This window comes from Eriocheir sinensis, chromosome 2 (assembly GCF_024679095.1).
Source record: "Eriocheir sinensis breed Jianghai 21 chromosome 2, ASM2467909v1, whole genome shotgun sequence".
Lineage (NCBI taxonomy): Eukaryota > Metazoa > Arthropoda > Malacostraca > Decapoda > Varunidae > Eriocheir > Eriocheir sinensis.
In genome coordinates, this window is record NC_066510.1 from 2,355,212 (window position 1) to 2,381,728 (window position 26,517).

Below are 26,517 nucleotides of genomic sequence, written 5' to 3' on the forward strand. Positions count from 1 at the left end.
ACATTCCTCGTTCTTTCTCTACTCCTCACGCTAAAAAGCCTTGGTTTAATCACGCTTGTTCTCGTGCTGTCAATGATAGAGAGGTAGCTCACAAAAGATACCAGAGCCTTCAAACTAATGCTAATTATGAACTTTACATTTCTGCCCGAAATCGTGCCAAATCTATTCTCCGACTAACCAAAAATTCTTTCATTAATAGAAAATGTCAAACCTTGCTTTCTAACTCGTCCCGTGACTTCTGGAATCTAGCCAAAAACATCTCCTCCAACTTCACTTCTTCATCTTTCCCTCCACTCCTCAGTCCTGATGGCAACACTGCCGTCTCATCTATCTCTAAGGCTGAACTCTTCTCTCAAACTTTTTCTAAAAACTCCACTCTGGACGATTCTGGGCATATTCCTCCTACTCATCCCCCCTCTGACTCCTTTATGCCTGTTATAAAGATTCTTCAAAATGATGTTTTCTATGCCCTCTCTGGCCTCAATCCTCAGAAGGCTTATGGACCTGATGGAGTGCCTCCTATTGTCCTTAAAATCTGTGCCTCCGTGCTGTCACCCTGCCTGGTCAAACTCTTTTCGCCTCTGCCTGTCAACATCTACCTTTCCTTCTTGCTGTAATTATTCCTTCATACAGCCTGTACCTAAGAAGGGTTACCGCTACAATCCCTCAAACTACCGTCCTATTGCTTTACTTTCTTGTCTATCTAAAGCTTTTGAATCAATCCTTAACCGGAAGATTCAAAAGCACCTTTCCACTTCTGACCTTCTATCTGATCGCCAGTATGGGTTCCGCAAGGTGCGTTCTACTGGTGATCTCCTAGCCTTCTTAACTGACTCTTGGTCATCCTCTCTAGCCGTTTCGGTGAAACTTTAGCTATTGCGCTGGACAAATCAAAACATTTTGATAGGGTCTGGCACAAATCTTTGCTTTCTAAACTACCCTCCTACGGTTTCTATCCTTCTCTCTGTACCTTTATCTCCAGTTTCCTTTCTGACCGTTCTATTTCTGCCGTGGTAGACGGTCACTGTTCTTCCCCTAAATCTATTAACAGTGGTGTCCCACAGGGTTCTGTCCTATCTCCCACTCTTTTCTGTTGTTCATTGATGATCTTCTTCCAAAACGAACTGTCCTATCCATTACTACGCCGATGATTCCACTCTGCATTATTCAACTTCTTTTAATAGAAGACCCACCCTTCAGGAACTTAACGACTCAAGGCTGGAGGCTGCAGAACGCTTAGCCTCAGACCTTACTATTATTTCCGATTGGGGCAAGAAGAACCTGGTGTCCTTCAACGCCTCAAAAACACAGTTTCTCCACCTATCCACTCGACACAATCTTCCAAACAACTATCCCCTATTCTTTGACAACACCCAGCTATCACCTTCCTCAACACTAAACATCCTCGGTTTATCCTTAACTCAAAATCTCAACTGGAAACTTCATATCTCATCTCTTACTAAATCAGCTTCCTCGAGGCTGGGCGTTCTGTACCGTCTCCACCAGTTCTCCCCTGCACAGTTGCTGTCCATATACAGGGGCCTTGTCCACCCTCGTATGGAGTATGCATCTCATGTGTGGGGGGGCTCCACTCACACAGCTTTTCTGGACAGAGTGGAGGCTAAGGCTCTTCGTCTCATCAGCTCTCCTCCTCATACTGATAGTCTTCTACCTCTTAAATTCCACCGCAATGTTGCCTCTCATTCTATCTTCTTAGCCACGCTGACTGCTCTTCTGAACTTGCTAACTGCATGCCTCCCCCCCTCCCGCGGCCCCGCTGCACTCGACTTTCTACTCATGCTCATCCCTATACTGTCCAAACCCCTTATGCAAGAGTTAACCAGCATCTTCACTCTTTCATCCCTCACGCTGGTAAACTCTGGAACAATCTTCCTTCATCTGTATTTCCTCCTGCCTACGACTTGAACTCTTTCAAGAGGAGGGTATCAGGACACCTCTCCTCCCGAAACTGACCTATCTTTCGGCCACCTCTTTGGATTCTTTTTAGGAGCAGCGAGTAGCGGGCTTTTTTTATTAATGTTTACTTTTATTGTGCCCTTGAGCTGTCTCCTTTGTTGTAAAAAAAAAAAAAAATAACCAGTTGCCCGATACCTGGTTAGAATTATCCAGCTATCACACACTCCCACTTCACGTGCAGGCTCGTAATCAGCTAATCATGACATGAGGGGGACGGGTGTATTCACTTCTTAACCCGGTAGCTGTGGGGATCATGTTTCTTAATGGTCCCTCTAAGCAAGAATCATGAGAAGAAAATCATCACTCACACAAACCATTTCATAATATATATCAATGCATTTGTGATCAGTTTATGTATTATCTATTTTTTGGGGGGTTATATCATGGCACAAATTTGGCCCGTCGCTGCTACCGGGTTAATTTTCTTTTTTACTCGTACTATTTAGTTATGATAAATTGGAACCTTTGCACTATTTCTCAGTCTTTTCCTTACACTTATACTCAAAGAAGCACTTGCCTTCTCATTCATTATATGGTCTTCTCCAACATCCCTTCTTTTTCCCTATTTATACACTATTGCTTCTGTCCTTAAATATAACCCAAGAATTTTCTCCCCTCACCAGTGTGTCGGCGCTGGCAGACGCTGCTACACTGGTACCTCTCCAAGATGACCTGCCTGGAGATCAGTGAGGAATCTCTGGGCATATCACCTCCCTTCACCAAGGCCATTGTGTCCAAGCTTCTCACCCTTTGTGGCCCAAGCCTTAGGTCCCTCAAGGTGCAGGATGTGGATTTCGCCACTCGACAGAATATCCTCCAAATTGTCGGTGAGTCTGGGACGTGGAAGAGCTGAGGGTTTGCAATAAAAAAAAAGTTCTTTTCGTCTAAACTTCATGCATTCACTCATTTAACCTGGCCGCTGCGATTGGCATGGATTTCGTCTTCACTGGTAGCTTGGTCACATATACTCCCAGGTCTTTCTCTGCCTCTGTGGTGGATAGTGGAGTGTTTCCCATGTGGTATTGGTGTGCTGGATATCCCTTCACTGGTAGCCTGATAACATATACTCCCAGGTCTTTCTCTGCCTCTGTGGTGGATAGTGGAATGTTTCCCATGTGGTATTGGTGTGCTGGATATCCCTTCACTGATAGCCTGGTAACATATACTCCCAGGTCTTTCTCTGCCTCTGTGGTGGATAGTGGAGTGTTTCCCATGTGGTATTGGTGTGCTGGATATCCCTTCACTGGTAGCCTGGTGACATATACTCCCAGGTCTTTCTCTGCCTCTGTGGTGGATAGTGGAGTGTTTCCCATGTGGTATTGGTGTGCTGGATATCCCCTCCCAAGGTGCTTGACTGTACATTTTTCTTCATTGAATTGTAGCAGCCACTTTTTGTTCCATTCCTGTAGCTTGGTGATGTCTTCTTGTAGGAAATCCAGTCAAGGGGTTAAGTCTTTCCTATGCAGTCCCAACACCTTTCCTTTCCTCTCATGCTATAGGTAACATATGTGAGGAAGAAATAGGTGTTGGGGAGGAAAAGGGTTTAGGAGCTCAATGCAAAAACAATCTCGCCAATCCAGTTTCACTATAATCCATACATTCTTTCACTCCTTTCTTCCTTCTTAAACTCCTCCTTCCTTCCTTCCTTCTTACACTCCTCCTCCTTCCTTCCTTCCTTTCTTCCTTCCAGTAAGTATTTTTTTTTCTTTTTTTTTATGCCTAAAAAAAAAAGAAGAAAAAAAAAGTCCAGCCAACCCTTCTCTGACACTTGCCATGTCATAGGTCAGCTGTGCCCTCACCTGGAGCACCTCGACGTAACCAAAGCCAGAGGGATCAACTTCATCCACATCTCCAAACTGGCACAGGGCTGCAAGAACATCAAGGGTTTTGTGGCAAGGGTATGTTCCTGGTGCTGGTAGGGGCCTCTCTTAGTTGTTTTTTTGTCATATATTCATTCTCCTCACACTGCAAGTTAGAGGTGTTTGCTTTCCTGCCATGGATCGTATATTAAAACATTTTGTCTCCTGGAAATGCCCACAACTCCTATGAAAGCCTTGTCACATATGTGTTCTTGGGCGGCGAAATGTCTTATAGTACGACCCTAAGTATGTCTAAATATCCCTTTCCTTATTGCTTCCTCTCTCCCTGCAGAACTGCATTGACTTTGATGAGAAGGCCCTCCACCACCTCCTGGCCTGTTACCCGCAGCTGGAGAAACTGAACGTGTCTGGCACCGCTATCAATGGCAAGAACTTAAGTATGCTGCCCACCACCCTGAAGGTAAACATGTCTTATTCTCTTTCTGTCTATTTCCATGCTTGTGTGTCTGTATTTGTCCATATCCATGTCTGTGTGTCTTTCCATGTCTGAGTGTTTGTCTGTGTCTGATGTTTTTCTGGGGGGCTTCGTGGTGCAGTGGTTAGCACACTCAGCTCACAACCAAGAGAGCCCGGGTTCGATTCCCAGGCGGAGTGGAAAAATTTGGGCGGCTTTTCCGATACCCTACGTCCCTGTCCACCCAGCAGTGAATGGATACCAGGTATTAATCGGGGGTTGTGTCCCGTCTCCTGCGATCTGTTCACTTCTTCTATAATTCCTTCCCCTTCTGTCTCCCTCCGGCATATGACCACAGATGTTGTGCCGACTAAACGAAACTTTCCAACTTCTGATGTTATCTCTTAGTTGTACACATCTTTTTAGTATTCACCTGCATCAAAGAAATACTTGAAAAGAAAACTAAAAAAACTAGTATGTGTCCAGGGTGGGCTTGGGAGTGGTCCTCTATCTCGGCATCCGTGTGACCCTTGCTCTCATGGTGCTTGGCGTGCGGGGCAGCCTGTCGGACTGGCTGGTTATAGTGGTTGGTTTGCCTCCATAGCACATCAGGGAACACTGGTTAGCTCTGTCTTGACCCTGGACACACGAAGGAGAGAAAGTTTCAGACAACTATGCGGAGTGACTGTCAGCACGGAACTGTGATGGCGGTGAGGCAGAGTCCCGCGGCGCTGGTGAACTAAGGAAAATGTGAGGCACACCACGCGTCTTCCAGTGCTTACTCAACATTATCATCACTTTTTTTCTGTTATACTTCGTCTGGTTGCCTGGAGTGTCAGTGTAGTGTGGTGATGGCAGCGAGGTGGCAAGGGCGGTAATGCTTGTAATTAAAGAAGAGTATGAGTGTGCCGCATGCCTCCTTCAGTGCCCTCCCATATGTCGTTGTGTTTACGTACGCTAACATCTTCATCACTTGTTACTGTTTTATTCTGTTTTGTTTTGTTTGACTGGCTCTAGTGATGGTATGGTGCGGTGTAGTGGTGGTGGTGGTGCAGCGGCGAGGGCGGCAGCGTTTGTAAACAAAGGAGAATGAGGCGTGCCATGTGCCGTCCACAGTGCCCTTCCATATGTTACTGTGTTTAGTTTACATTTTCATTGCTTGTTCTGTTTGTCTTGTTTTGTTTGACTGATGGAGTGTTGGTTGGAGTGTGGAATTTGATAGTTCCGTGAATCAATTTTGCCTATCTTTTGGTGTTTTTCAATTTTTTCCCTGCCGTGATGGGCGCGTAGCATGGGGTGGAGGTTGTACAGTCCACATACACAACAGATTTAGGCCATTCCTTGCCTCCATCTTGTGTACTGTGGGTTCAACTTGTGCACTTTGAGTCTGTGGGTTATAGTCATTTTCAGGTACTCACATAGTAGGCATTTTACGTAGTGTGAAGATGCGAAGTGGGTGTGCCTGATGATTTCCTAGTCAGGAAACAACCAATGAAACATTGTAGTAAAATTAATATACAGTACCCTCTCGAGTTTTGCGCTACCCAAGTTTCGCAATCCTCAAGTTTAGCGCTTAGTCCTAAATTCTTATCATCACGACTTTCACAAGATTACCGCCATTTAGTTTCAAGGCTGCTTGACATGTTCGGGTCACGTCTACCTACCGTCAGCGTCATGCGTGCTGCCTTAAAAGGCGGTGTCCAACCATTGGGGCTATGGACAACCGCAGTTGCCCGTATGCCCAACCGGGAGCGAGTTGTTGGTTGTCCTTATGAATGGAAAACGGTTGTGAGTACGAGTGTGGGTACGTGGGTACCGAACGGCTGCATGTTAACAAACAGACGACGGCAGTGGCTGAGGAGTGAGGAGCAGTGGAAGATGGCACAACAATAGACTCGTAAAATGGACTGGCAGAGCTGCTTTGCTTACTACTTGATTAACAAGATAAGAGAACACCCCGTGCTGGGGAACCACAGTCCAAAAACCTTTTTCTCAAGTCTATGAAAATTGTAGATCTCCCGGTGTTGTTTTCCTTTTCTTCTTCTTCTTCTTCTTTTGACCATGGCAGCGACGGTGAAAAGTAATAGTGAAAAATAACAAAAGGGCATAGAAAAGCAAAATCAGGGAAAGAAAAGGACAGAAAAACACCTAAGTTCAGGGTGAAGTGTATAAGTGTGCACTGTTAAGTAATTTAGAGCCGCTTTCACAGTCACTTTGTTTGTTTTGATCGTTACCAATGGCTAGGGGTGGGCAAGAATCGCTTTTTTGAGAATCGCCGATTCCGATTCCAGAGGCTGTTGGAATCGCTGGTATCGATTCCGAATCGCCCATCGCTCTGCCTCCAGCTGCCGGAGTTGCCAAACGATTCTGGTATCGTCTCCTTGCGCCATCGATTCCGGTATCGCTTCACGTCCTTGACGAATCTCGTATCGCCTCCTTGCGCCATCGATTCCGGTATCGCTTCACGTCCTTGACGAATCTCGTATCGCCTCCTTGCGCCATCGATTCTGGAATCACTCCATGCGTTTCACGATTATGGTATCGACTCATTGCAATCACGATTCCCCATGATATTGTGGCAGTGTGTGAAGCGATTCCATATTATTTTTTACACACACACACACACACACACACACACACACCACTCCGTGGTGTAAGTGGTTAGGGCGCCGCATTGCAAGGCTTCACGGCCAAGCAGGCGGCGGTTCGAGTCCTGCTCAGGCCGAATTCTTTCCGCTTACTAGGAGTGGTTACTGTCCCCCCTTAAGCAAGGGGGATGGGGTGTGTGGTGTGTGAGGGCTTGGCAGTGCCCATAGATCGACAATAATGAGCATTGCTCGTGGCGAGAGGGTACCTGCTGGCGAGAGCGAGACGACTCGTGATCGGGCCTAGGTGAATTACACACACACACACACACACACTCTCTCTCTCTCTCTCTCTCATATATATATATATATATATATATATATATATATATATATATATATATATATATATATATATATATATATATATATATATATATATATATATATATATATATATATATATATATAATATGTAAAACCACTGATCTTATTTAAGGAGGAGGAACAAAAACAAATGATTGAGGTATTCGATATTCATTAAGATGGGAATGCATATGCAAGATTGCAATAAATTACAATATTACAAAAATAGTTCAGTGTATAATCACAGCCAATATCTAATCACAGTTCCATATCACAGAATAAAAGGGAGATTCCTTTTAAAAGACAACCAATATATATATATATATATATATATATATATATATATATATATATATATATATATATATATATATATATATATATATATATATATATATATATATATATATATATATATATATATAAAAAAATATTTCATCCCTAAAGTATGACTGTTGCTACATTCATAAATAAATATTCCTTTACTTCATTTTATCCTGTCGAAGAAAATACATATACAAATATATGTAATATACATATAATAGACTTCTGTATTAAAGATACATATAATATATTTCCTTAAAGTATGACTATGTTTGTTGCTACATTTGTAAATAAATATTCCTTTATTTTACATTATCCTCTCGAAGAAAAATACATATACTTATACAAGTACATATAATCTACATATAATATGTTTATACACTAAAAATACATATAATATATTTCCTTAATGAAATGAGAATTTAAGTTCTCTCCTTATACAGGAGTAGCAGTCCCCTCCTTATCCAGGAGTAGCAGTCCTCTCCTTATTCAGGAGTAGCAGTCCTCTCCTTATTCAGGAGTAGCAGTCCTCTCCTTATTCAGGAGTAGCAGTCCTCTCCTTATTCAGGAGTAGCAGTCCTCTCCTTATTCAGGAGTAGCAGTCCCCTTCTTATCCAGGAGTAGCAGTCCCCTTCTTATTCAGGAGTAGCAGTCCTCTCCTTATTCAGGAGTAGCAGTCCTCTCCTTATTCAGGAGTAGCAGTCCTCTCCTTATTCAGGAGTAGCAGTCCCCTTCTTATCCAGGAGTAGCAGTCCTCTCCTTATTCAGGAGTAGCAGTCCTCTCCTTATTCAGGAGTAGCAGTCCTCTCCTTATTCAGGAGTAGCAGTCCTCTCCTTATTCAGGAGTAGCAGTCCTCTCCTTATTCAGGAGTAGCAGTCCTCTCCTTATTCAGGAGTAGCAGTCCTCTCCTTATTCAGGAGTAGCAGTCCTCTCCTTATTCAGGAGTAGCAGTCCTCTCCTTATTCAGGAGTAGCATTTTTTTATTGATTTATTTCAAGTTCTTGTTAAGAAATAGAATCATGTTGACATTTTTTTCTTTTAGAGTGCTTCGCCTTTGAGATATTAATTCTCCTGCTTTGGAGAAAAGCCTCTCAGATGGGACTGATGTTGCTGGTACACATAAGATTCCCTTTGCTATTTTAGAAAGGTTTGGAAATAAGGGTGCTTTTTTCTTCCACCATGAGAGAGGATCTTCACTTCTCATGACTCTTGGCTCCTCAAAATATCGCCTCAACTCCATTATTGCCTCAGCAGATGGATTTGAGACTATTTGTGAGGTCTTTTCTGCTTTAGCATCAAAGCTATTCCACAGAGACTTTTTCCCTGACTTTATTGTTGATTCAGGGCCAGGGAGGCTCGGCACAGAAGGCGCAGTTGAACTTTCTGAAGCATAATTTGTATACTTAGAGCGTAGTATGTTTTTTAAACGCTCTTCGATGGCCTTGATGTTGGAAGCATCTGCGAAGGGTAGCTTCTTAAATCTGGGGTCTAGAATGGTTGCTGCCCCAACAAGGAAAATCCCTTCCACTGTAGCAAATCTCCGACTCATCTGCTTTTTGAGTTCTTCAGATAATGGAATATTTCTTAATGTCAGTCCATCCATGTCATCATCAATCATTTGCAGGGAATCTTGCAGACCTCTTACAATTGGAATAACTTTAGAGAGTGAAGTAAATTTTTCTGCTGATAATTCTTTGGTTGCTTCATCAAAGTATTCCAGTAGAGGTATGACCTTTTTTATGAGGCTAAGCTCATCATTACTAATGCACAAATGATTTTTTCCGAGCAAGCAAAGCGTAGTGGTGACAAGATTACTTTGCTGCACGAAGCGTTCCAGCATATGATAGGTAGAGTTCCACCTTGTCTCTACATCTTGAATAAGCTTCTTAACTGGAACATTGTGTTGTACTTGAAGCTGGCTAAGTTTATCAGTTGCTTTGACACTATGGTGGAAAAAGGTCACAATTTGCTTTACTTTATCTTTTACTATTTGTAAATCTTTTGTATTCTTCAGTGAATCTTGTACTACTAAATTGAGTGTGTGCGCAAAGCATGGAATATTGCGCAATTTCATATGTGATTTTATTGCTGAGGTCATATTAGCAGCATTATCAGTAATCACACAGCATATTTTACTTAGAATGTTCCATTTATTGCATATACTTGTAAGGTCTTCTGCAATATTCTCTGCTGTATGATTTTTTGTCATCCTTGCAGTCTCTAAAACAGCTGATTTGATATTATAGTCTGAAGAAATGAAGTGTGCCGTGACTGTGATAAATCCTTGTGTTTGTCTGGAAGTCCAGATGTCAGTTGTTAATGCAATGTCCTCAACATTTTCAAGTTCCTTGCTGATTCTTGCTACTTCTTGTTCATACATATTAGGTAAAAGAGTTCTCGTCAATTCACGGCGACTAGGTAGCTTATAGCGAGGATTCAGGCCCTGAACGAAGTCCTTAAATCCTTTATCTTCAGTGATGGACAATGGCTGAAGATCTTTAGCTACCATTTTACCAAAAAGAAGATCTAGTTGATTCTTTTTGATAGAGTCATTTCTGTAAGACTGAGTCCTGTCTATTGTTTGCATCAAAGTTGGTTGCAATGTTGCAGTTGATGTGCCGGGCAATCTCTCACTTTCAGGATCAGACATGTGTGAGGCAGCGACAGGGGTCGTGTCCTCCTGCATTTGCGCAAATTCAATCGGATGTCTGGTACGTATATGTTTAGTCATGTTTGAAGTATTTCCACAATATTTCAAGGAATCCTTACAAATAAGGCACACAGTGATGTCAGGCCCTGTTTTCTCCATGTATGTCCATACTGGAGCTTTTCTAGATCGCTTTGAAGTAGAGGCCATGACTAATGATGTTGACATTGACGTGTTTGTTCCTCTCCCGTGAACACGAGTATATGAGTTCTGTTGAATGAATTATATTTTTCGAGAGAGGAAAGGCTACACTACAGCAAGGAATTGTTAAATAGTAATAAAAAAAATTAAATAATTTTGTTCATATGGATGGTGAAGCGCGACACGGACCCCCCCTCTGAGAACATTAGCTGGACTGCCGTGCCCGTGGGTCGCTCCTCCACCCTTATTTATGTACTGGGCCTGACGGAGGCACGCGCATCTGGCAACACTTGCCTGACGTCACAGACACAGAGTATCGACCAATCAAATGCCGTTTTTCCCTCCACGATGCCATTGTCTGCCAGATTGCCAGGAGAAATTAAGCTAGTGGAATCGTCAAGCCAAGGTATCGATACCAGTCATACCACTCGATACCTGGAAGCTTGAAGCGGAATCGCTGGAATCGATTCCGGAATCGTATCGTGCCCAGCCCTACCAATGGCGGCGATCGCCGCTTAGTATTTCATGTGAAACTGGCTGATGGGGTAGTGGCGGCTGCAGAGAAAGCGAGAGATGTTGAGAGTGTGTGGTAGGTGCGGGGCTAGGCTAACCCCGCAGCCGCCACTACCTGATCAGCCAGTTTCACGTGGAAATACTAGAGCGGTGATCGCCACCATTGGTAATGATCAATACAAACAAAATGACTGTGAAAGCGGCCCAAAGTGCATGTTGTGAAGTATAAAAGTGTGGAGAAGGAGGACCTAAGAAGCGATACAAAGCATTACAGATCAAAAGAAGAAGAAGAAGGTCCACTATACACTGGCCGGTGTAGCGAGAAATATCTCCCCGCTGAAATTAGTCATTTTGCTGTCCACCACACATGCGCGCTGTGGGAATACACAGCATTAAATGTATTAATTTGCCTGGTTTTGTTCTAGTCAGTCTGCTTGTGGTCTTTGTGAGCGGTGAGGAAAATATGGAAGCAGTAAGCAAGTTGAACCTCTCTGCGAGCTATTTTGCGATTGCGGCGGCAGTTTACCTTCAATAGGCATTGACAAGTCAATCATGATGTTAGTGATTTGATGATATATAACAGAAAGAGTTAGCAGATTATTTCATAACACACACAAAACTACCAAAAGCTACAGGTTTGTTCAACTGTCCCACGGCCACGGGTGACTGCAAGCGACCACCCTTACTTTAGCAGACGACACCACGTGGATCACAAGCGTGTATTCAGAACTGCCAGCCAATTGTAAGGCAGCCGCCTTCAACTGCGGCTTAAAAACAATCAGTTCCTACTTCCCATTTTCTGCCTATTAACAAAGTACGTATTTTGAGATAACAAAGGAATACAAAGGAAGAACAAACAACAGCAGACCTGCTGGTCCTTACGAGGCTGTTTGTGACAAGCTACACTAACTATCTAATCAAAGGTGGAAGATGAAGGACAGCAAAGGCGAAGGCTCCTCCCCACCCCCCCATCCCTCCAGCCAAAGCTGGCAGGAAAGAAAAAGAATCATGCAGCATAGAAAAACTGCATGGAAATTATGTAGGAAAGAGGAAAGAACTACCATTACTGCTACCACTAAGCGGGCGATAAAAGCGGACAAGGACACCAGTATTCGAAAGAACTTAACGTTATTACGACAATGAGTAATATCTTAGTTGCTGGTTGGATTCAAAACACTTGTCTAATCTATTCTTGAAGGCCGTAACTGTTGTACTATCAACGACATCACAGGGTAGAGACTTCCAAACATTAACAACTCGATTGAAGAAGTGTTTAGCTTCGTGCGATGAGAATCTTTTACCACTTATCTTCAAATTGTGATTTCTTCTTGTTCTATTTGATCGATCAATTGTAAAGTAATCTTCCGCATTAATATCACTGAATCCCTTAAACATTTTAAACACTTCTATTAGATCGCCTTGCATTCTTCATTTTGATTGGCTGAATAAGTTTACTTCTTTAAGCCTTTGTTCATATGATAAGTTTCTCAACCTAGGAATCATCTTTGTTACTCTTCGTTGAACCCATTTCAACTTTTCTATGTCTTTTCTGTATTAGGGAGACCAAAACTGTACACAGTACTCTTGACGGGGTCAAACCAACTAATTATACAGTTTTAATATTACTTTTTCCGATTTATTATTAAAGACTCGTCCGATGAAGCCAACCAATTTGTTTGCGGTTTTAACTACCTCTGAACAATGCTGACCGGGCTTTAAATCGCTTGATATAGTGATTCCAAGATCCTTTTCTTTACTTACTGCAGAAAGTTGTTGGCCATTCATTACGTACCGAACGCGATTGTTATTTTTTCTGATGTGCAACACTTTACATTTGTCAACGTTAAATTTCATTTGCCATTGATTGGCCCAACGTGCAAGTCGATCTAGATCTGATTGTAAAGCTTCTTCGTCGAGTGTCGCAGTTACTTTACTAGCAATTTTTGTGTCATCAGCAAATTTTGATACTTTGCAAGTGAGCCTATCATAATAAGAGTAAACAAGTAACAAGGGAGTAAAGTCGAAAAACTTATGATAACAAGGGAGTAAAGTCGGAAAACTTATGATAACAAGGGAGTAAAGTCGAAAAACTGATGATAACAAGGGAGTAAAGTCGAAAAACTTATGATAACAAGGGAGTAAAGTCGAAAAACTTATGATAACAAGGGAGTAAAGTCGAAAAACTTATGATAACAAGGGAGTAAAGTCGAAAAACTTATGATAACAAGGGAGTAAAGTCGAAAAACTTATGATAACAAGGGAGTAAAGTCGAAAAACTTATGATAACAAGGGAGTAAAGTCAAAAAACTTATGATAACAAGGGAGTAAAGTCGATAAACTGATGATAACAAGGAGTAAAGTCAAAAACTTATGATAACAAGGAGTAAAGTCGAAAACTGATGATAACAAGGAGTAAAGTCTAAAAACTTATGATAACAAGGGAGTAAAGTCGAAAAACTTATGATAACAAGGGAGTAAAGTCGAAAAACTGATGATAACAAGGGAGTAAAGTCGAAAAACTTATGATAACAAGGGAGTAAAGTCGAAAAACTTATGATAACAAGGGAGTAAAGTCGAAAAACCTATGATAACAAGGGAGTAAAGTCGAAAAACTGATGATAACAAGGGAGTAAAGTCGAAAAACCTATGATAACAAGGGAGTAAAGTCGAAAAACCTATGATAACAAGGGAGTAAAGTCGAAAAACCTATGATAACAAGGGAGTAAAGTCGAAAAACCTATGATAACAAGGGAGTAAAGTCGAAAAACCTATGATAACAAGGGAGTAAAGTCGAAAAACCTATGATAACAAGGGAGTAAAGTCGAAAAACCTATGATAACAAGGGAGTAAAGTCGAAAAACCTATGATAACAAGGGAGTAAAGTCGAAAAACCTATGATAACAAGGGAGTAAAGTTGGAAAAAGTCATTATTTTCCACGGGTTGGAACCAATAAGCGCTTTCACATGGATTTCAATACCTCGAGTTTCGCAATCCTCGAGTTTAGTGCCATACCTTCGGAATGAAGCAAGCGCGAAACTCAAGAGGGTACTGTAGATCAGGATATTGTTTTCAAAATATATCACTTGAAAATGAAGTGTGTCTTCGACACCGGTTTGTCTTTAACCCCTTTGGCACTGCTCCGCTTTCCAGCGCTCCACTCCCCCATACCACTCTTCCCTTTTTACACAACAGCGAATGGGTCGGAAATGAACCGCCACCCTTGATCAACAAAAGGTTCAGTGTCATCCAATAACTCGTCATCACTGTCGTCTTGAACGTCACTATCGCCATTCACTTAACTTTTGTCTCTCTGTTCCTCATCAGAGCTACCTGGCAGATACTCTGACCCCGACTCAAAAAGCTCACCACTCGACGTCGCTGTAACATGCGAAAAAGTCCATCACGTAACTGAATCAAATATGGCTGGGGGTAGGGAGCATAAAAACACTGTAATCCTGCTTGTATGGATGTCTGAGGTAAACTGAGGGGTGTAGCGCTGTGAGTGGGCTTCAGTACCATGACGTTGCCCTGCATCATTGGCATCTGGGACTCTGATTGGGTCTCAGGATTGTGGGCGGAGCTTCAGCCATCCCCAGCACACAAAGCCTGTCCATAAACACCACCCAGTGCCTCCATACCGCTTTCATTTCAGCACTAATAAAAAGATGTACACCCGTACGTCCTGGTATGGTTTACTGAAGCAAAAAAGATGTACTACATGTGTACGTCCCGGTGTGAAAGGGGTTAACACCAGCACATTCGGTATATGTATCATATTTTTCTAGATTGAATTAATTTTGCTTGTGATTTTATTTTCATTTTTCCCAAAAGGGTCGTATTTTACCCTTCGAAAGTTTTCCATTATTCAGCCACAGTGTAAGTGTTCTAGTGCAGTGGTTCCCAGCCTATGGTCCGCAGACCTGTGCTGGTCCGTGGCGCGTGATTTGCTGGTCCACCAAATTGCTTTACTAGTGACTTTTTATTTAGTTCATGATTTAAGGAAATAATAATCTGTCAAAGCATTTTCTTCAAATAAGTAGTTATAATGAAATAAAAATTGAATGAAATGTTTAAAGTTTGGTGTAACACCCGCCGGACAGACGAGGAAGAAAAAAACAAAAAGGGAGAGAAGAGAGAGAATGAGAGAAAAGAAGAAAGATAGAGGAAAGAAAGAGGAGAGGAGCTAAAGCTAACGAGAGGGAGATCGGATTTCTAGTTTTATTTGTAAAATATGAGAGAGTATGTTTTGGTGTATAGATATACCTTGCAATAGGTACATGACTATCACCATGACAGCTAGTCTTCTCCATGTCTGCTGCAGTACTAAGTGCTGTAGTTAGTGTAGTATTTTTCCCTCATGGCGTCCATTGGAATAATTTAGCCTTTATAATCACTTTACTTTGTATAATGTGAAACATTACATTACATGGTATCGTCCCATTGAATTTTAAATTACTAAAAAATAAAATATGTATTTGGACTATATAAATATCAGTATATGCCTATGGCACTGGTCCGCAGAATTTTTTTTCACTTGCTCGACTGGTCCGTGGCTTTGAAAAGGTTGGGAACCACTGGTCTAGGGTATATAGATGTCACACTGATGCACCAACACTTTTAATTCTGTCATTTCTGTCTTGCAGGAACTGTACTTCATGGGGGATGTAGACGAGTGCGTCATTAATAGGAAAATAGTACTGATTGCAGATAAATGTCCAAACATTGAAGTTCTGGACACACATTGCAGGTAAGTTTTTCATCAACTCACTGTTCACAAATATTTACTTGTTGTGGAATCCTAAGATGTGTGTGTGTGTGTGTGTGTGTGTGTGTGTGTGTGTTTACCTAGTTGTATTTACCTAGTTGTGGTACACAGGGTCTGAGCTACACTCATATGGTCCCGTCTCCATATCCATAATTCTCCAGCCAGTCTCTCCATAAATTCTTTGACACTTTTTGTCATTACGTCTTTCCCTGAACCATTCCACTCACCGACCGTCGTTACGGAAAACTGAATTTCTTGACATTATTTGAGCGCCTTCCTTTCATCATCTTCACAGTGTGTCCTCTCACTTGTCTTCTTCCTTGCTCTCTTATTATCAGCAGATCCTGTCTTATTAGTCTCTTGAAGACCATTCAGTAATTTATACATGGTAATTAGATTTCCTCTTACTCTTTCATACAAAGTTGTCAAATTCATTTCCCACAATCTGCCTTCATAAGGGAAATTTTTCAGTCTGTTACTATTTTTGTTGCTATTCTTTGTATTCTTTCTAATATCAATATGTGTCTTTTTATGTGGTTGCAATAATACTTCTGCATGTTTTGATGTTGGTCTGTTCAGTGAAGTAAGTAATTTGCTTCTTCACAACATCTTGGTCCAAGTGATGGAACTAACTAATGAGGAGCACACGGCATGCCAGCCTCACTCACACGTCTCCACACCCCCGGCGGTCCTCCCGAGCAGGCATCCATGCAGCTGCCATGTCCATCCCAAGTCCCTCTTGGCAGGATCTGCTGACTTGCAACCCCCTGGTCCCCACCACTCAGGGATGTCTCCTACAGAAACAAATATTTTTTTGAGTTAAGGATAGTATAGTTTGCTTTGATGCTTCCGCAGTTTTCTGTGACAGCTTGGCATTTACAGCCAAACCTCCGTTTACGAGTGCCTTAGTTTATGAGTGTTTTGATTTGAGAGCAAAATAATTCAACAAAAAAATGCCTTGGTTTATGAGCGGTGACTTGGTACATGAGCATCCTGTTTGTTCCTTTTTTTTTCTTCTTACTCTGGCCAAAAGTAGCCTACTCCACCGACTCTGGCCAAAAGTAGCCTACTCCACCGACTCTGGCCAAAAGTAGCTGACTCCACCGACTCTGGCCAAAAGTAGCTGACTCCACCGACTCTGGCCCAAAGTAGCCGACTCACCGACTCTGGCCAAAGTAGCTGACTCCACCGACTCTGGCCAAAAGTAGCGACTCCACCGACTCTGGCCAAAAAGTAGCGACCGACTCTGGCCAAAAGTAGCTGACTCCACCGACTCTGGCCAACGTAGCCTACTCCACCGACTCTGGCCAAAAGTAGCCTACTCCACCGACTCTGGCCAAAAGTAGCCTACTCCACCGACTCTGGCCAAAAGTAGCTGACTCCACCGACTCTGGCCAAAAGTAGCTGACTCCACCGACTCTGGCCAAAAGTAGCCGACTCCACCGACTCTGGCCAAAAGTAGCTGACTCCACCGACTCTGGCCAAAAGTAGCCGACTCCACCGACTCTGGCCAAAAGTAGCCGACTCCACCGACTCTGGCCCAAAGTAGCCTACTCCACCGACTCTGGCCAAAGTAGCCTACTCCACCGACTCTGGCCAAAGTAGCTAACTCCACCGACTCTGGCCAAAAGTAGCTACCTCCACCGACTCTGGCCAAAGTAGCGACTCACCGACTCTGTTAAAAGTAGTTGACTCCACCGACTCTGGCCAAAAGTAGCTGACTCCACCGACTCTGGCCAAAGTAGTTGACTCCACCGACACCGACTCTGGCCAAAAGTAGCTGACTCCACCGACTCTGGCCAAAGTAGCCTACTCCACCGACTCTGGCCAAAAGTCGCCACCTCCACCGACTCTGGCCAAAAGTAGCTGACTCCACCGACTCTGGCCAAAAGTAGCCAACTCCACCGACTCTGGCCAAAAGTAGCCTACTCCACCGACTCTGGCCAAAAGTAGCCTACTCCACCGACTCTGGCCAAAAGTAGTCATGACTCTCTGCCAAAAGTAGTTTACTCCACCGACTCTGTTAAAGTAGCTGACTCACCGACTCTGGCCAAAAGTAGCTGACTCCACCGACTCTGGCCAAAGTAGCTGACTCCACCGACTCTGGCCAAAGTAGCCTACTCCACACTCTGGCAAAAGTAGCCTACTCCACCGACACTGGCCAAAAGTAGCCGACTCCACCGACTCTGGCCAAAAGTAGCTGACTCCACCGACTCTGGCCAAAAGTAGCCGACTCCACCGACTCTGGCCAAAAGTAGCTGACTCCACCGACTCTGGCCAAAAGTAGCCTACTCCACCGACTCTGGCCAAAAGTAGCTGACTCCACCGACTCTGGCCAAAAGTAGCTGACTCCACCGACTCTGGCCAAAAGTAGCTGACTCCACCGACTCTGGCCAAAAGTAGCCTACTCCACCGACTCTGGCCAAAAGTAGCTGACTCCATCGACTCTGGCCAAAAGTAGCTGACTCCACCGACTCTGGCCAAAAGTAGCTGACTCCACCGACTCTGGCCAAAAGTAGCCAACTCCACCAACTCCGACTCCAACTCCACACCCCTGGTGGTGCAACAGTAACACAACAGTAACCTCGTGAACTCTATATCCACCCCCACCTGGCAGGGTTACCCATAGAAGGCTCAGGAAATGGTCATCGCCATAGGCCTATGGAGGTGCGGCCAGCAAGACAGCAGCTGTATCCAGCCCCGCCGCAGCTTGCACAGAACCCCCAATTCTTGCCAAAAATTTGGGGAAATTCTATAAAATCTGATGCACCAGAACAAGAAACGCAAGAATTGCAAGATTTGGTGTTAATTCTTGCTCTGCCTTGGGTAATTGTGGACCACCAGATGACGGCTCTAGTCTCAGTCCACATTGTAAACTTGTATAAATAGCATCTTTGCACTTGTGTCATGTTTTCAGCACTACAGTGTGAGTTCTTTGTGCTTTAACAATGTCCCCCAGAGAGATGGTTAACCCCTTCACTCTGGTGACGCTGATGTCAGCGTCCGATGGCATCACCGTTAGTCCTCTTTTAACCCCTAAAGAGCCGGAGGCGGCTATAGCCGCTTTTCCACGGAAGGGCCGGGGGCGGTTATAGCCGCTTTGCTTTTTTCGCGCTAAATTTATTTACTTTTCGGTAATTTTCGATGACCATTCGTTGGCAACACTGCCAGAGATATGTTTAGGCTACTGCTTCAGAATCTTGCCCGCTCTCACGATGGACAGGCGTACTGACACGGATTCTGACGCGTCCGATTTCCTGCCAGACCCTGCCGAGCCCAGCAGAGCAACACGAGAATGAGAAGAGTATGCTACAATGACTCCCAAACCACACATCACAAGACTGTGTTACATAGAGAAAGCTTAGAGTATTGACTATATATAAGAATTAGAGCATGGGGGCATCCGTTTTCATTACGCACTAGTCAAGGCCACACAAGCGAAACGAACGCAGAGCGGGCAAGAGCCTCGCTAACTCCAAAAGTCTCTCCTCTTCAACTCAATATTTCTCCAAAACCACAGCACATAGAAACGTTTTCATGCAATAATTAAAAAGAAGAAGAGTTGATGATGACTATGACGACAAAGTAATTTGTTATTGCATTGTAGTTCAGCAGAATCAAGTGTGTGAATATAGGCTATTTTCGGTGTTTGGTGCTGAGGTGCCGGTCCTGTGGATGTTGTAGATGACCACCCAGGCCGGCCCTTTAGGGGTTAAACCTCTTAATCCTCTTTCATTTCCTCTTAGGAGGGAAATTTCCTCTTAAGAGGAAATGGAAGAGGATTAAGAGGAATTTAGAGGAGGATTGAGAGGTTTAGAAGAGTATTAATCCTCTTCCATTTCCTCTTGACCCTTTCCTTACTGTGATGCCGACGTCTGCATCACGGATGGAAAGATTAAAAGGGACGGTGCTGCAAAGAAGAAAACAGGAACGGTGGATACTATACTCGCAACAGGATTTGGGTGCCAGCGGCTTGTATGCCCTCCTGGACATGACTGACTCCTGCTCACCCTCTATCTCGGACAATACGTCGAGTTAGCTTCACGTTGGTGGTCGAACTTAGTTCCAGTGCCTCGAGAATATGGGAGCTGCGACTGCTAAATCGCGGGGTGAAGCCTACACCTCAAGTGTAGCTAGTGGTTGCAGGAGTCTCCGTAACAACTGTAACACATTGATTTGTGTTTCATATTATTTATCGTTGCTATTTGTTAGTAAAGTTACTTTAATTATGTAAAAAATAACATGTAAAATGATTTTTTTTAAATATTTTTTTGAGATACGGGACGCATTAATGGGATTTACATTAATTTCAATTGGGAAATTTGTTTTGGTTTACAAGTGTTTTGGTGTGCGAGCAAAATTGCTGGACAAATTTAATTCGGAAACTGAGGCTTGACTGTATGATAACTGAAACATTTCCCAAAAAATATATTATTTAGGGTCATCTTGAGGGTAAGGAGATGCTTTGAAATGTGGCAGCTATAGGGGGATAAGGTTACTGGAGCATGGCAGGAAGGTATATGAAAAAGTCCTGGAGAAGAGACTGAGAAGGATAATAAGAAATGATAAATGTCAGTTTGGCTTTTGCCCTGGAGATGAACAGCTGAAGCAATATATACTATGAGAGGGCTTCAGGAAAGGTTTATGGAGAAGAGGAGGAGATTGTATCATGTTTTTGTAGATCTAGAGAAGGCATTTGACAGAGTACCAAGGGAAATTATAAGATGGGCATTGAGAAGGCAAAGAGTACCAGAAAGATTGGTTGAATTGGTGATGGGACTATATGAAGGTACAAGATCAAGAATGAAAACAGTGGTGGGAACATCAGATGAGTTCGAAATTGGAGTGTGGGTTCACCAGGGATCTGCCCTTAGCCCACTCCTGTTTATAAGTAATGGAGGAGGCAACAAAGGAAGCAAGAGGAGAGGCACCATGGGAGCTGCTGTATGCAGATGACTTGGTAGTAAATGCAGAGACAGCAGAAGAAGTGAAAGAAAAGTTTAATAAATGGAAGGAAGGAATGGAGGAGAGAGGTTTGAAAATTAATATGGAAAAAACAAAGTACATGGTGACTGGAAAGAAGCAAGAGAAAAGATGAAATCAGGAAAGTATCCATGTGGATGGTGTGGGAAGGGAGTAGGTGTAAATTCTGTCTTGTGCACATGTTGCAGGCAGTGGTGCCACCTTGGATGCTCAGGCCTCAGAAATGTAAGAGGAGTGAAGAATTTTACATGCCCAGCTTGTGTAAGGAGACAGCAAGGACAAGAAACTGAGAGGGATGAACTAGAGGTGAATGGAGGAAAGCTGGATGAGGTAGAACATTTCTGTTATTTGGGAGATGTCCTGGACTGTGAGGCAGGAGTGGAGAGGACAGTGAGAGCGAGAGTGGCGGCAGCGTGGTTAAAGTGGAAGAGGAAGAACAGGAGGGGGAAGGGGAGGGAGAGGGAGAGGGGGTGTTGGGGGAGGATAACGAGCGAGAGAAGAGAGAGGCAGTGGAAAGATGGGGAGGGAGGAGAAGAGGAGAGGGAGGAGGTGGAGGAGGAAGAGGAAGAGGACAAAACTGAGGAGAGGGGCGTGGAGGGAGAGGCGGGAGAATGGGTCAGCGATAAACATTGAGGAGGTGATGGGGCTGTGTGGTGCTGAGGGAGGTGACTTGGGAGTACATGTCACCATGCTACCAGTGAAGACAAAATCCATGCCAATCACAGCAGACGGGTTAACCAGGTAGCAGCGGGGATCATGTTTCTTAACGATCCCTCTAAGTGAGAAAAATGAGAAAAAATCACCCCTCACACAAACCATTTCATAATATATATCAAAGCATTTGTGATTAGATTATGTATCATCTATTTTGGGGGGTTTATATCATGGCGCAAATTTGGCCCGTCGCTGCTACACGGTACAACCACAAATTTGGCCCGTCGCTGCTACCAGGTTAAGGGCTAGTTCTCTGATCATATGATATAGGGCTGTATTTCAAGTCAAAGCCGAGAAGTTTTGGGTCCCTGCAAAGGTTGGTTTAGGGGCCATGCTACAAGTCCAATCCGAGAAGTTTCAGGTCCCTACAGAGTTCAGGATGAATAACTCTGTAGGGACCCAAAACTTCTCAGATTGGACTTATATTATGGACCCAAAACCGACCTTCGTAGGGACCCAAAACTTCTCGGATTGGACTTATAATACGGACCCAAAACCGACCTTCATAGGGACCCAAAACTTCTCAGGTTTGACTTGTAATACGGCTCCTAGACACACCACACCACACCACACCCCACTCACAGTGTACAGCCTGGCACAGCATTAAGTGGTACCCAGACTGTTCACTGCATTGATCTGCATGGCATGAGCATTCCCATAGTTTTTGCCATCAAGTTCTTTTGCCACAGTTCTTGCAATCTAGGTATACTTACAATCTGGAATACTTCAGAAATGTCTATATGTAGTAGTAATGCAAGCATATTCCACTTTCAGAATGTCTAAAGAGGACTTGGAATACTTAGGGAAGACTTGCCACAACCTTGCCAAGCTGGCTTTGGTCATGCCTGAGAGTGATTTCACCGATGCCTTGTCCAATTTCAAGAAACTCAAGGTTAGTGAAACATGCAGATTTTGGGTGAGATCCTGAGCTTTGCATAATGGCAGCATGGTAACTAATGAGGCTACATGTTGACTGCAACACTGTGTTAGGTTACAGGTTATTCACCCCTGGAGGATGCATCCCCCAGGGTGATTCATTCCCTTTTTTGGTTGCCAAGTGTATGTACTAGAATATCTTAAATAACTTAAAGTTATGAGCCACAGCACGAAGGCAATGTAGCTTTTCATTCAGATCATATTTTTTAATAAGACTTTTGATGTTCTTAGTGACAGTTGTTGGCTTACAGACTGATCCAGACTGTTCAAACTTGATCCTTTTCCTATTTGCAAGAACTTCTTCCTTTTTCAGTCCTTTGATAAGAAGCCAAAGGTTAGGGCAGGTTTGCATTACAGAACTCTGAGGGGGCATTGTGGAAGCCCTCCAGGTTGTTGTTGGTGCAAAGTTTATTTTGAAGGTCTCTGTTATGCACATTCTAGTCAGCAGTTTTGAACTTGGGAGCTGTTCTCCTGCGGTTCTGACCACGACCTCTCTCTGAACCAATGTAATTTACAGCAAAGTAATCAATAAGTTCTTGAGGCAAATAATCATCATCCACAAGCTATTCAACACGAGCCACTACGTCCTGTGCTGGCAAGAAAGCTAAAGCAGGGAAACACTGTATTTTCAAAGCATACTCATCCTCACGAGGGAACCTCTGCCGCTCATTGTAGTCTACCACTTTTCTATAAATGTTTGGCTCCCCATCTTGTGGATGAACTTCACTGGATGGTGAGAAGAGGTGGATGTCTAGCGGACATCTCAAAGCTAGCGCAAGGCGTACACTGACCAATAATTAGTCAAGGGAGCATGGTTGGGCATTGTTTGAAAGAAAACGACATCCTTACTCTACTTCAACACAAACAAATTAAATTTGATGGCATGGAAATTTCATAAATGCCTTGTCGACTATTGTTGACACCCATGGTTTGAGCCCAGGCACCAGCTGTTGACTGTTGTTGACACCCATGGTTTGAGCCCAGGCACCAGCTGTTGACTGTTGTTGACACCCATGGTTTGAGCCCAGGCACCAGCTGTTGACTGTTGTTGACACCCATGGTTTGAGCCCAGGCACCAGCTGTTGACTGTTGTTGACACCCATGGTTTGAGCCCAGGCACCAGCTGTTGACTGTTGTTGACACCCGTGCTATAAGGGTTAAGAATGGAGAAAGCTGAGTCATAGACTTCACAACTAGTTGACGGGAAATCTCTTCAGTCTTGGCGCGCTGGCTTCGCGTAAGGGGCCGATTGTTATGGCGACTTTCACTGCGACAACTCAAACACACTCTGCGTTCTTACTCCGAATTTAAGTGGAAACAGGACGAAATCTTCAAGTTTTTAGTGCATACAAGCAGGCAGGAGTGTCTCTAGAGTGATTTGGTCGAGGATTCAAGGTAACTTATATAAAATAGCACCATGCGTGCACTTTGAAAACGTTGTGTAAAAAATGGCAAATTTGCGTAACTTTAGGTTGAAATCTTTACGTAAAATGAATGATAACTGTAGGATAGTGAGGTCCACAGTTTTACGTATTAGGAAACAAGAAATGTACGTTTAGTTAGTGCCTACATGGCAACTCAGCTCAGTTCCCGCGTCGCCTAACTCGCCTTAGGCACGCAGTCAGCTGGGCACTTCCCCTCTGTAAAGGATTATCCCTGTCCTGCCTCTGTTTACTCTCCAAGTAAAGGACCTACAGTTATTCATCGTCTCTGTACCCTTCCCCACAAATGCAAGGATCCAGAGGACGATACAAGAAGACACAGAAGGCAGTGGATCGAGTGGAAGTGACGGAGGAGACACAAGATATGAGGACGCCACGACCCGTGGAGTAAACTGTGGAGGAGCCGTACACGCCATCAGTGCAGTGACTCAGTGTTGTGTGCAGTGCAGTGGTGTGTTCAGTGCAGTGTGGTAGTGAGGGGCTGTTCACTACGTCCCACGGGTCGAGTATGTGTGCATGGGGAAGGCCAACTCTGACCCGACTGAGCACTCTTTCGGCAAGCGCGCACCATGTGCGGCGCCAACTACTGGACGGCGTGCAGAACTTCATGGTGAGCAACAGGTTGGCCCAGCGCCTGCATTTGCTGAAGCTCGTCGGGTTCTTCCCGGGGACGTGCAGGCCGACCTGGACCGGGCCAAGGCAGAGGAGAAGGAGGACGACGAGGTGATCTTGGCCCAGCTTGCCAGGGAGCTGGCTGACGACCAGCCGGACCCGCCGACGGACGAGTTGCTCCTCGCGCGGTCGGCAACTACGCCGCTACCTGGCCAGGAAGGTCAGGCCAACTCCTCTGTGGCCGAGTGCTGCAAGCAGGAGCTGCCCAGCAGGAGGAGATGAAGATTACCGTGGAGCTCGAGAGGGCGACCGCCCTCTGTGATGTTCGACGCCCTGGTCGAGCTGGTCGACAGGGAGAGCTGGAGACGGGCCGGGCGGTCCTGAAGCGGCCATCTCTCCCAATGGCCCACATGGCGTCCTTCGGGATGTCGCTGTGGGACTCCCTGATGTGCAGGGAGGACAAGAACGAGCGCAGGTTGAGGTTCCTCTCCCTTGCCATGCGCCACAGGGACGGGTTCAGGCACCTCCTGGAGTTCCTAGCGGCCTCAGACCCGACCTTGCAGGGGTACAGGTGCCAGGAGGGGCACAACCTGGCCAACACCATCTTGCCGCACATCAGCAGGTCCCTCTTCAACTGTTTCGGTGCTAATTTCTCCAAGGACGTGACCTCAGAAGCGAGGAAGAACAAGGCCTTGAAGCAGCCGACCGGCAGGAAGGGGAGCAGTATCGAGGAGGGCAGGAAGGAGACGGCGAGGAACAGGGACGTGTACAAGTCCAGGAAACTGACCGGGGCCCACAAGTCATAGGCCAAAAGGCTAAAGTGATTGTTCAGGGACGAGGGCCAGATAGCCGGCAAGACGTGCTGCGGCAATACAGGAAATCCCCTATATACGAAAGGGTTAGGGACTGAAAAAACCTTTCGTTTATCGATTTTTCGTATATCGAAGCCATTTCCCCCATAGGATTGTTAATAAATAGGGGGGTTTGGGACCAGCGCCAGCAAAAAAAAAAAAAAAAAAAAAAAGTTAAATATAACTATGCTTAAAAGCAATTTACTACTCACAATACAATGAAACGCAAGGCTCATAAATAATTAAAAACAATTACCATTTCCTGTTCCTTTACTGTTATAGAAATGCATTACATATGTTAGGACAATCCCCTCTAACTCGTCACTACAACTCATCACTTAACATTGCCAATGTTTACTTCCCAAGCTGTGAAAGGCCAGTTTCGACTCTGTTCGAAACACGTGCCAAACAGTACACCACCGCACCTCAAGCCCCCAACCTCCATCACCCTCACGTTTCCTCACGCTGGCTGGGATGTGTTTGGATTCGAGTCAAGCAAGGGTTCATAAACTGGCAACGCTAAGTGATGAGCGTTGAAGTGGAGGGACTGGACATGGACACTTGCTGCCTAATCACTGCGAAGTGTCGTGAGGCTGTTGATGCAGCGGCGACCGATATAGACATCGGGTACGAAACAGTGGGCGAAACTGTCAGATTTTCGTATATGCGAAGCATGTCTTTCGTGAACCGAAAATTGTCCTATATTTTTCACTTTCGTATATCCGAATTTTCGTACATCGAGCTTTCGTATATCGGGGATTTCCTGTAGTGACATCGGAATTCAACCAAAATAAGTTGTGATTGTATATAGAAAAATGAATATTTTGCTTTTGTTGAGTAAAATTAAGATGTTTCTGCATGCTTTCCTCAAGTATTAAGTTTCTAATGTGAAAATTAAGTGATTTATTAGATGTTAAAACTTACGTAAAAATTGCACTAAATAAAAAAATAAGTAGCTATTTCGGGCAAAAACTTATAAGATATGCTAAATATTGCTATTGATTCTGAAAATATAAGTGATTATCTCTGCATTTGGTGATGTTTGTGCATCTAGCGTAAAATCTGAGGATTTTATAGCCTTTTTAAGTTTTGTTATACTTATATAAAAAACAATTAATCGGGATTTTATTAGGGAACGACTTTGAATTTTTTGATACCGCTGCTCATGGAGACTCATATATGCCTAAGGGAGGTGCCTGTTTTAGTTTCAGGTCGCTAGCTGCTTTGGTTTTGAAAATATTTAAATTTTAAATTTTTTAAAATCGCCCTGCGACCGGCCCGCCCCAGTTTCCCGTCAAGAGATTGTGAAGTCTATGGCTGAGTGT

At 44.0% G+C, this 26,517-nt stretch overlaps 1 protein-coding gene across 1 annotated transcript in view; it reads left to right on the forward strand.

Moving 5' to 3' along the window:
- Positions 1 to 22,279, forward strand: part of LOC126998062 (F-box/LRR-repeat protein 7-like) — a 50,236-nt gene extending 27,957 nt beyond the window's left edge. The window contains exons 5-9 of the mRNA XM_050859440.1: positions 2,601 to 2,804; positions 3,760 to 3,875; positions 4,129 to 4,257; positions 15,533 to 15,636; positions 22,126 to 22,279. Coding sequence (XP_050715397.1) covers positions 2,601 to 2,804; positions 3,760 to 3,875; positions 4,129 to 4,257; positions 15,533 to 15,636; positions 22,126 to 22,279 — 707 coding nt within the window. The remainder of the gene's footprint in view (positions 1 to 2,600; positions 2,805 to 3,759; positions 3,876 to 4,128; positions 4,258 to 15,532; positions 15,637 to 22,125) is intronic.
- The last annotated feature ends 4,238 nt before the right edge of the window (positions 22,280 to 26,517 follow it).